Consider the following 12,107-nt stretch of genomic DNA (forward strand, 5'->3'; position numbering starts at 1 on the left):
AACAATTGCCATTTCACAGTTTATTAGACACTGCCCTAACTTCACCACAATTATTTAACTTCTTCTAATTCATTTATTTATTTTTCATATTTTTTTAACTTTAGCAAAAATATTTTTTCACAAGACATTTACACCTTTCTCGATCAATGAATATACATTAAAAAAAAAAAAAAATTACGTCCGGTACTATATACTATGACCATTCATTGAGCTAATACTTTTTCCTCTCGTTGAAGTGAAGAGAGCTGATGCTTCACTTTAACTTTATTCTTCTGGATTTCTTTTAGGTTTTATAATCCAGGTAATTTCATATTTTTTTTCCTTTTACAAAATTTCATTTTTGATTTACTATATTTAACTATATTTAACGTTACAATGTAGGTTTTTTATAACTATTTTCAATAATATTAATAAATTAAATTCATAGTTTTAAATTCTCAGTTTATCTAATTTAATTACTTAGAAAATTTTAGGCTTAGTTACTAAAGAGATCAAACTTTTCTTTTCATTTCTGAACTTTTGTTTGCTCTAATAGTTTTCATTTCACACATTAAGTTGCTCTAATGTTACAGATTTTTAAGAACTAACTCCTCTTTTTAATTAATTAATTTTTTTTTTAAATCAAATTTTCATTTATTTTTTCCATGTGTTGGATTGCTCTTATTTTACTTTTTTTTTTTTTTTTTTTTGACGGTCTGCCTAAATTTATTATAAATAGTAAATATCTACCTTTTAATTGTTATTTGATTTTGATACTATAATTTCTTTTGAAAAAAGTATTTAACCCAGCCTATGGGGTTTAAAAATTTAGATATGTTGGATTGGTTGTATTTGCAGGTTTTCTTTTTTGGACTCAATCTGCTATAAATTATATTTTAATGTTTTTTTTTAATTTGCTAACATTTTTTTATAGTCATATACATATGACAACAAATCATATACATAATTTTTAATGATAAACTTGTTTTCTTTTACAGTCATAGCTGCCAGTAAAACTCCCTCTTTTGCCAGCTCAATAAGTGGGGACAGGCAAGTATTACAAACAACTAGCAACTGTGCAAGTCCATCTGTAGTAGATGGTCTAAGCAGTGTGGCAATGGCAAGGTCAGTTTCATGCACAGCAGAACTTGCAGAAAAAGAAGATGAAGAAACAGAAACATCTAAAACAACATCCACAAAGCAAGCTGTGTAATACAAGTCCAGGAATTTTTTCCTTTCATTTCTAATGATCGTAGTGCACTATATGTCCAAAACTAAAAATTTAAGAAATGGTTCAAATATTTGAAATATAATTTGTATCACTATGCTAGCAAACAATATAACAGAGTAAGAATGATGGTTATTTGAATGAATACACTTTAAAGTGAGGGCGAAGATGGTAACTGTTCAATAGGAAATGTTACCACTACATGTAATTTTTTTACAGCTAATGCATCCTATTATTATAATTATTATAATTTTCTTCCCATGGCAAAATTTTAATAATGCATTTGTAAATTATTTTAGAACTTCAAAGGAAAGAATTTTTAATCTGAAAAATATCTTTTAACTATGCATTGCAAAACTCAATTATATATCCCATAATTTATTCACATTTAAACAAACATTTTGAAAGTCCTAGTCAGTTTTCTGATAAAAAATAAAACAAAGTTCACTAAAAATAGCTAAGATTTTTTTAATAATGTAAGGCATATATTAACTATTATAATTATAATCAGTTTACAAAACAATCTCTTTACACAAAAAAGATAGCTAATTTTTAAAATATTTATTTTTGAACAATCATGAACTTTGACAATCAGTTTCATGACCAGTTTCTGTTGAAACATTTAGTGTACTTTTCCATAAATGACAATTTGTTGATTCAGTATCAAATTTGATAATGATATATGTTGTACAAATCATGTGAAGACATTTTGTAACTTGTAGTGAATTTCTTGATCTAAAGTCGGAAAGCTTAATATGGTATACTTTTGCTGTTAAATAAATTACTAACACGCTGCTTGAAGAGTATGGTTTAGTAATGGAGTTATTTGTACATCTTTAAAGTTTCAAGATTTTGCTAATTTATTCACTTCAATACCTCTGAAGAAATACATGCAACAGATCAAGTTCCACATTATAAAATAATTTAGTAAATAAAAACTTCTTACAAACAAATTAACTCAATATTACTAACTGAAAGAATTGAATGTGATAATTCAGACTTTTAAGAGACAATACAAATTTCTATATATGTATTGTGATAAATTTTAAATGTATCCTTAAATTAAATATTATAAATATGAAGCAACAAAATAATTTTTTTATTAGATTTTATATTTGACTACTGCAAAGTCAGAAGGTGTATCATCATAGATAAGACAGAATCTCATTATTTATTTAACTTGGCATGTATTTCTTGCAAATTATGAATGAAAAAGTATAATAAAACCTTTTATGCAGAAATGTAATAGATCAGAACATTTTTAGTGTAATATTAAGTTACAGCACATAACTGTTATATATAGGGAAAAAATTACATAAAGCTTTTATATAACTTACCATAAAAAAGCTTGTTATTCAGATATACTCAACTTGAATCCATGTGCTCTATAACAGAAGTTGTTTTAATATCTATATTTTGGTTCTGTGACTCATTTCTCCTTGTTTCAATATGTTGTTCGTCATCTTTATAACTATTTTCTTTTGCTTCAGGTATCTCTTTATCTCTATTTTCCTCTGAATAAGCATCATCAGAAGAGTCATCTTGTGAACTGCTCTCATCAGACTTTGTTTTATTAATAAGCACAGAAGATGATCCTAACATGTTGTAATTACACAATTTTAATACAAAATGAAATAATATCTGAAACTGTTATGAAAACAATAAATTAAAAAATTAAGAATCATTACACATTCCACAATCAAAAGTTACGAAGTCTTTATTTTACATCTATTACCCACTTTAACATATTATAGAATTTACATTCCTTGCCATTTCTTAATAATTTCCTTAATTGTTGAAAATCAGTAAATTTAAATAAACATAAGCTTATAAATAAAAATTCCACAAATTTTAAATTTTAAAATGTGCCCAGTAAAAATTACCCATAGATGAGAAATGATGGAATTCCTATAAAATTTAGCGAATACACAGTAAATATTCGTATTACAAACAATATCAAAATAAGGAAAAAGAAAAATACTGACTAGATACAAATGTATGCATTTAATGATTTATTTAGGGTGCCTATTTGCTAATATAAAACATTACATATTAAGATGTATGATCACTTTGTGAATTTCCAATACACAAAGTATTATTAAGATTATACAATTCATGAATGCAAGTAGCAAACAAATCTTCAAAAATTCTGAAACATCATTAAGACAAAGTTTTAGTAATGAATCTTCATGTTATAGTACAAATATTTCAACAACCATTCTAAGAGGACTCTGTACGTGGAATAATGTTATCATGGCATGACTTTCCACAGATTGTATGCAGTTTCTTAATGTTTTATGAATGTTAAACAAATTCATCAATTTACAAGATTTTCTCATTATTTTCCAATTGTCATTGGGATTGTTCAATTATTTTTCATATTTAAATAACTTTAATACTGCTTTCATTAGAATTTGCATAGAAAAGAAGTTCCCACTCTAAAATCCAAAACAAAACTGAATTATATTGCAAGGTTTTCAGACCAGATTTGACCAGGTCCTGGGAAGGTCTACTAAACTTCTATAATATAAAAGATAACATAATAAGATAATTTTTCTAAACAGTATAGTATAAAGTCATGTTACCCGTTAATACTAGGTAACAGTATCAATGCCAAACTTTGTTTTTTTTTAACTTAGTAAGGAATTACAGCATTATAGATACTGGCTTAAAAAAGAAAATCTGCATCAGTATCAGATAATGGTAGGGATAGTCAACCTGGTCTCTAATGCCCAATAATGGGTTATTTAAGAGTTAATGGTGGGCAGTGGGGGCTTTTGTCCATCCAAGGATGAAAGTCCGTTTTCCCATGCTCATCTCTCTCTTGTTTCCATGTCTTTATGAGGCTTTGCTATTTCTCTTAGATTCTGTGACTTGGATCTTAATAAATTGTGAAACTAGCAGAAATTTTCTGAGAAACGAATTTCTCCTTTTCCTACCACTGATGGTTTCCTAGCTGAAATAGTTTCACTGCAACTGATGTCCTGGCTAGCTACGAGGGACATAATTTTTCGTTTGTTTGTTTCTTATAAATATAAGCGAAGTATAAATAAATGGATAAATTTAACTATATATATTTTTACTAAGCCTCCACAAAATTACCTTGCATTAATGCCTAAATAAGTTATTGCGAAACTGGTACGCGGTAAAGAAATTTTACTACCTACAAAATGGGTGGTAGATATAAAAAGGTTGATTACCCCTGAGCTGATGTATTAAAACTGCAAAATTCATTTCAAGTAATGGCTTTGGTAACATTTGCAGAATTTGACTAATTTATAAATATATGTGTGAATTTAAAAAGGCATGATATAATACTAATTTATTCATATACTACTAATTTATAAGTTATTAATTCATATCTAGGAAATTTTCTTTCAAAATCTTTGAGTGAAAGCACTTATTCACAAAATTGGTAATATATATTTTAGGCTGCAAAATTTGACAGTCTATCTCACAAACTGCCCTTTTTTCCTACAATAAAATTATTGCCCTAATTACATTAAACAAGAAAGTTTTATAGTTTAATGTATAATTATTTCTCTCTCAATGACAATATTTTTAAGTGTTGTTGACAATCGGACAACTTTTATTATAGTATCATTTTGAATATTGTTTTATCATTATATTTGTGTTCTGCTGAAATAAAACACAATAATAAATTTATTCTAATGTAAATTGAAATTTGTAACATTACAATTTAGACGAATAGTTTAAGAATAGCAATACTACCAAATTAATATAAACAAAATCTGAATATACAATTAAGAGTTTTTATAATATAAATGACAAACATACATATATACTTTTAATTCACATACATGCACATTCTCATCTAACTTCTGTAAATTTTACAACTCATGGTAAATGATCAATTAAAAGAAAAGTGAGTATACCTTTACATTTTTTTTTCTGTCTTACTTTCTTCTTTAACCTAAAATAAAATTTTGCATTAAAATTCTAAAAAAAAAAAAAAAAAAAAAAAAAACCAAATATAAAATCTTAACGGAAAAATTAAAAGTAATTTAGAAAATTGCATGAAATGTATCGAACACATCCTAAAAGTTAAAAATCTTGATTTCTCATAATTTCCAATTAGTTTAAATCAAATCATATTAATAAGATGTAACAAGAATTTAGTTAAGAATACATGATCTAGCTTATAAACTGTTTATTCGTTCAAGCTGTCAAGCGAAAATATGATATTACACCTTTTTGTGAATAATCTGATTTAATTATTGGCAATTATACTAGTGTTAATTTACATATCACATAGAAACTTACAGTTCTTTATACAGTCAAAAGTCGTTAATCCAGACTCGTCGGGACTTTGGCGATTCCGGATTATCGATTTTTCCGGATTATAGATCATCAGTTTAAATCGCGTAAGATGGCATGCAGAAATTCTAAAATTAAAAATATGAAACCGTAATTTATGAAACAAAGAACAATTATGATCTAAAGGGTATCAAAATTTACAAAAAAAAGCTTAATATTTACTTGTTTACTTTATTAAACATTTCTTTCAATGTAAGTTGTTTAAGTTGCTTTGTTTTTTATGTGATAATACTTTCTCTTTAATTCTATAAACAGACATAATTTTTTGTTCAGTTACAAAGTTTCGCTGTTCAAGTCCCGTTAATTGCTGTGCCGAGAATACCGACTAACTTGTCAATCGAAATTTTTTCGTTTTCACTAACCTCTCTGTCACATTCTTCATGTCTTTATCCATTTTTTGCAGCAATTCCACTTTTTGTTTGATGGACATCGAAACATACTTTCGTTTTGTACGATCCTTTGGGAGCTACAGAATCGGAAATTCTATTTGACATAATCGAAAGTTCAAGTTTACTTTTATAGTATTGCTCTTACAGTCTGCAAAAAATAATAAACCGGATCCAATTCGAAAATTAAGGAACAACACAATCATCAACATTAACTGAAATAGATAATTAGATAATTTTAGCTTATACCGTCTGTTATACATAAAACGCGCACACGCAAATGCGCAGTCGTAAGAAGTCTTACGCGCACGTGTAAACGCCTATGCGCATGTGTCAACGCGGCGCATGCGCAGAAAGTTTTTAGCTTTGAAGTCCGGATTATAGATCATTCCGGATTATGGGTGTCCGAATTAACGACTTTTGACTGTATAACTCTGATATCACTAGCAAGAGAAGTTAACACAATATTTAAAATTATATGGTATATTAATTAAAATGAAAAGTATAATAAAATCAGTTTATATTACATAATAGATATTTTTCATATATATAACAAATCTGAACTTAGTTGATTGAAATTCTTAGATAATCTCACTTGAAAACCCCACTATCAATTCTAATTTTTTTAGAAAAAATTAAATTTTTAAATAATTAGAATCTAGTTACTCATAATTGAAAGAAATATCAAATTTCAATCACTGTGGAATATCTTCCTTTAGAATTTCTGCCTCATTTTTAATCACACCTTGTCTCTTTATCCTAACAACCTATTTGTTACTGATACTAAAAAGTCTGAGATACAGAATTGTCAAGACTTCAGTGATTCTAAATTTCAGAAGTTTGTGAATTTTAGATCAATTTAAACCTAATAAGATGAAAGTAGAAATTATAAACATAAAAATGTGATTTGGTCATTTGTGAAATAATGAAGCATTTATGGCTTTACTGGAATTCAAATTTACGACAAAAAACTCAATGTTAACACTTAATGTGTTTTATTAAACACTTCTTTCAATGTAAACTATTTAAGCAATTTCATTTTCCTGCATTTATATCTTTCTCTTTAATTTTTTAGGGAGATACAATTTCTTATTCAAAGTTCCATTGTTCATGTCCTGTAACTGCCATGTTACAATTAAAATCTTTTAATTTTCACTAACCTTTTTATCACTTTCTTCTCTATTGGTGGTGATATTTTATGGATTTAAAATTGTACTACATATTTTGCAGTCCATCAGCTGATTGATGATTGCAGCATTGCCATCAAAATGAAGCTTCCACTAAGCATTTCTTTACATATTACCTTAATCAGAAAACTCCATACTTCTATTAAAACAATACCATTTGGCACCTTTTCAGTTTAGCATATTTAGTTGATGCCAAGAATCACAAATTTTGTTTGTCTTCTTTCCTGACACAAACACATCATGCATCTAACCACAGTTTTTTCTTTTCTTAACCAAAATTGATTTTAATGATTTGAGATATGCAAAGAGATAAGCAGCTATTTTATTTCTTTAAGTCAGAGGGAAAGACTGCACTGGGGTACCTTGGTATACATACATTTTGAAGCACATTCAGTTTGGAATATGTGTTGTCTGGATGCAAAAACTTTTGTTTGGTGTATGACCCAAGTTCAATGAGTCACAACTGCACACTACCCCAATTTACCTCTTTCGAGACAATCCTACAACTGCCCATGGGCATCAGTACACCTGCTGCTACTATTTAGTAAATAACCCACAACATAACTCTGAATTTTCAAGTGATTTTGAATTTTCATGCAAATTCATTAGCAAAGAGAATCAGTTAAGTTAATGAGAAAAATCACGCAACAAAGAGAATGGTTAGAATCACCATGGAGGTGAAAAAAAAAGATATTTTTGAAAAGTATGAAGATGGCATGTGTATCTGGGACTTGGGCTACAAAAACAAAGACACTATTAAATTGGCTAATGTTGCAAAGGGGGGTCAAATTGATTACCAAAGAGAGACATCAGAGCATACTGAAAAATTGCTTTTGATCTGGCCAGCACAAAATCATTTATGTACACAGTATATATTTATCTACTGCATTTCTATTTTAGGATTAAACAGTGTTATAAAAATAACACAAGTTTTTAATAAGGACACAGGATATATCCAGGATTTTTTTATAAGAACAAATTAATTATTTTCCTTTTTTTTTTTTTTTTTCATTGGAAAAATTCGTTTGGTATAGGTCCAAGGATCTGGAATGGATTAGTGATATATATCAAGGTACCACTGTATTCGAATAACCACTACATGAATTAAAATATGATTTGAAGCTTCGGCTAACTAGAGTTTGCCTTTCACTAACAGACTGATGAATGGAGGAATCATTACTGTAATGGCGGACTTAAATCATTTAGCATTTCTTATTTTTTTTTTTCCTGCACATAAAATTTTTGCTTTTTACTCATGATATTATCCAAAAACATTTAGATTCACACCTATCATCATTATCATGATATACGGTAGCTGGCTATAAATTATAGATTACTAAGATTTTTTAAAATATCTGCAGACCTCCTTCTCAACAGGGCTGTGGGGTTGGAGTCATGGAGTCAGAACCGGAGTTGGGTAGATTTTTTTTGTAAAAGGAGTCGCTAAAAACGTCGACTCCAACTACAGTTTTTGTTAGACAGTTTAAATTTGAAATGAAATTAAAGTGAATTGAAAAAAATTTAATGACAAATCGGGTTAATATTTTTATTTATGGACGGTGTCCGCCGATAACATCGCGGACGAAAATGTCGCGGAGAAAACAACGCAAGGCGAAAACGTCGTGCTACAAAACATCGTGGGAGAAAACATCGCAGTTCTAAAACATCGCGGTACAAAACATCGTCGTCGAAAATAAAGCGCTTAAAAAACTTCGCAGTTTAAAAACATCGTCGTCGAAAATATCGTGGTAAAAAATAAAGTATCTACAAATCATCGCATGACGATAATATCGCAAACATGCTTTTTTCAGATTTTAATAATTATAAATGGATATTCCCATAATGATTTGTGAGCAAAAGGTGTAAAGAAGGATAATTTTTACTTTCACATTTTTTTATTAACTAATAAATTTTTGCTGAAAAAGTAAGAAGGAAACTTAAGCATAGAAAATTAAATGCAACTTATAGATTATACTTTTCATGAAAAATTACCAGTAAAAACTTTATAAAAATGATTTATTAATGGCCTTTGTTAGTTAACTATGTCGGTTTAAAATTCTATTAAGTGCTATAAGTTGCATTAATTTTCTATGCTTAAGTTTCCTTTTTATTTTCTCAGCAAAAATGTATTAATTAATAAAAAATATGAAAGTAAAAATTATCCTTCTTTCCATCTTGCGCTCACGAATCATTATGGGAATATCCATTTACAGTTATTAAAGCATGTCTGAAAAAAGCATGTCTGAGATGTTATTGTCATGCGATGATTTGTAGATACTTTATTTTTTACCATGATATTTTCGACGACGATGTTTTTAAACCGCTTTATTTTCGACGATGATGTTTTAGAACTGTGATGTTTTCTCTTTGCGATGTTTTCTCCCACGATGTTTTGTAGCACGATGTTCTCGCCTTTCGTTGTTTTCTCCGCGACGTTTTCGTCTGCGATGTTTTCGGCTGTAACCTTATGGACTATATATATTAAAAAATAGTTATTTTCTATTTTATTGACAAATTAATAAATAAATATAAGGGAGCAGAATGTATGTGATATTTGCCATTATTAATTAAACTGATTTATTTAGTTACAAATCTCATTGGTAATTATAGGTAAGCAGCAATAACAGCAAGAACTCCCAAAATTGATGCCATTTTTAGGAAGTGAGCAGGAAAAGGAGTTATTATTGATCGAGCAACGCAATAAAGAAGTACATATTTGATGATAGGTGGTTGTTAGAATTAAGAACTTTTTCAGAAGCTGTAGATAACCCTAATGTTTCACTAACAGAAAGACTGTGGAATGTTCTTACAGAATTGGAAACTTATCCTTCAACACAGTATATAGCCATAAAAAAGCTAAAATCTGAAGAATTAACAAGAGGTAAGAATGGAAGAATGTGATGTTTTTCGTTCTCAAATGGAGGATTTATTGCAGAAGGAATCATTTCTTCAATGAAGAAATGAGAAACTAGTTTGCTAGACAATAAGAACTTGCTGGGTTCAATATTATACGTAGATCCAAAACACCGAATTTTGGTGGATGACGAACAAATTTAAAAAGGCAGAGAAAGGCACCTGTGAACTTTCATTAAGAATGAAATTATTTTCAGAACAACTGGAGTATTTTAAATCAGGACAGTCAAACTGCAGACATTGTGACTGAGTCTCTATCATCATCTTCCACTGATGAATTAGATTTTGAGAAATATTTGGATAATATTGAACGGGCTAAGGCAAAACGAATGAAAATAAATAACCAAGAGCCTTTAGATATAAAAATGAAAAAATACAGACAAGATTTCTACAGGGCCTTTGAAGAAATGGATAAATATGATTGCTCTTGCAAGACACCTCTTTTAAAACTCATAAAAATCTATCCTGAAAAGTTAAAGGAAGTAGCCCTAACAGTAAAAGCTCTTGCTCCTACCCAAGTCAATGTGAAAAGACTCTTCTCAGTTCTGAAGTTTATCAAATCGGATCTATGGCCCTCTAACAAAGAAGATCTTGCCGAAGTTATACTGTTTCTTAGAAATTACTAATGCCAGTTTTTCTATTTCATAATAAATTCTAATTAATATAAAAAATTTGCTATGCATCTATTACTTCTTTTATATTAAAAAAATAAGCTGTAACCCATGTGGTATATGTTTACATATATGTGAGAGAGTGAGTTGAAGTCTTCCAGGAGTCAGTCATTTTCCCTACCGGCTCCACAGCCCTGCTTCTCAAGACCTTACAAAGCTCTTTATATAGTAGATTTTATGTTAAAATACTTCAAAAATTCTTAGATCATCAATTTCAAATCTGCAGTGACTTTAAAAAGGCTATTTTATATCTCCATTTCAAAGCATGCAAAATTCCAATAGCTATTGGCTGACTGATGGATGATTAACAGTTTCAAGGAAGGAGTAACATGGAAACATTATGTTTTATGAAACTTTTAATTTGATAAGATAACAGTAATAATGCACTGAATAAAATTTAATAAGCTGACTTAAACTAGAAAGTTAAGGAAGAGCAGATTTCACAGTGCTGGCTAACTTCAACAGAATCTAAGTCGCTTTCAGCCTTCACTTATTATATATGGGGTTAAAGAAGATAGAAAAATACTACCTTCCCCCACAGCCACTCAAGAGACAAAAACAAAAATGTGTTTCCCGGGAGGTTAGAATAGATAAAGTAAGCCTGATGTCACAAAAATGAAGCCAAGGAAATGTCAGCAAACTGATGTCAAGACTTATCATGGCCCCACACAGCATACGGATAAGACTATGAAACATATTGTTATGGATTTCATATTTAAATAGCTAATGTTAGTTAAATTATAAATTAAATTGTTTTTTCCACCGTGCAGTGCAGCATGTAATGAATATTAAAGAAAAGCTAAGCTGGAAAGTCAAAAATACAAGAGCACGTGCATTTAACATTTAATAAATAAACATGTTGTTGGAAAATATAGCTTATTTTTAAACCTTTTACTGCATCATCTCTCCTCCTTGAAATGTTTATTTAGTTTAGTCCTTATTTTAATGTAATATAGTAGTTACTTCTACTTCTTTTTCTTGCTGCCACTGTTTGCATTGAGAACGGACTGTTTCAACCTAATTGAGATGCAAAAACGAAACATGATGTTACGTCATCTGAAAAGTTGATTCGTGCCGATAGGTGATTGGTTGTCGTGAGATGACGTCATTCCTACTTCTGCTATAAGTATCTCGCGTCGCTCTGGCTCAACCCTTCTAGTTCCTGCTTTCCTGGCACTTGAGTGAGCGGTTTCCAGCCCCTTCAGAAGGATGCATGCAGTCCAGTGAATAAAGTGCCTTGGTTCCGGTTTGCGGGATGGCTGTTCCAGAATAAAGTTCCTTGGTTCCAGAGGCTACCATGTGAGTGACTGCCGTGGGCGGCATCCATGTTCTTCAATAAAGGCGGCAATTAAAAATACGTGAGCGGCGATTCCTTGTGCAAACGGAGTTAGGCCGGTTTTAAGTG

General features: G+C 29.6%; 1 protein-coding gene across 1 annotated transcript in view; it reads right to left on the reverse strand.

The window, feature by feature from the left end:
- Nucleotides 1-2,546: 2,546 nt before the first annotated feature.
- LOC118196829 (uncharacterized) overlaps nucleotides 2,547-12,107 on the reverse strand; it is a 33,816-nt gene continuing 24,255 nt past the window's right edge. Inside the window, exons 5-6 of the mRNA XM_085810910.1 lie at nucleotides 5,104-5,141; nucleotides 2,547-2,802 (exon numbers count right to left, since the gene is read on the reverse strand). Coding sequence (XP_085667036.1) covers nucleotides 2,573-2,802; nucleotides 5,104-5,141 — 268 coding nt within the window. The 3' untranslated portion in view covers nucleotides 2,547-2,572. The remainder of the gene's footprint in view (nucleotides 2,803-5,103; nucleotides 5,142-12,107) is intronic.

The sequence above is a fragment of the Stegodyphus dumicola genome, chromosome 2, assembly GCF_044657685.1.
Source record: "Stegodyphus dumicola isolate Sdum_Otavi_A_Nest chromosome 2, ASM4465768v1".
NCBI lineage: Eukaryota > Metazoa > Arthropoda > Arachnida > Araneae > Eresidae > Stegodyphus > Stegodyphus dumicola.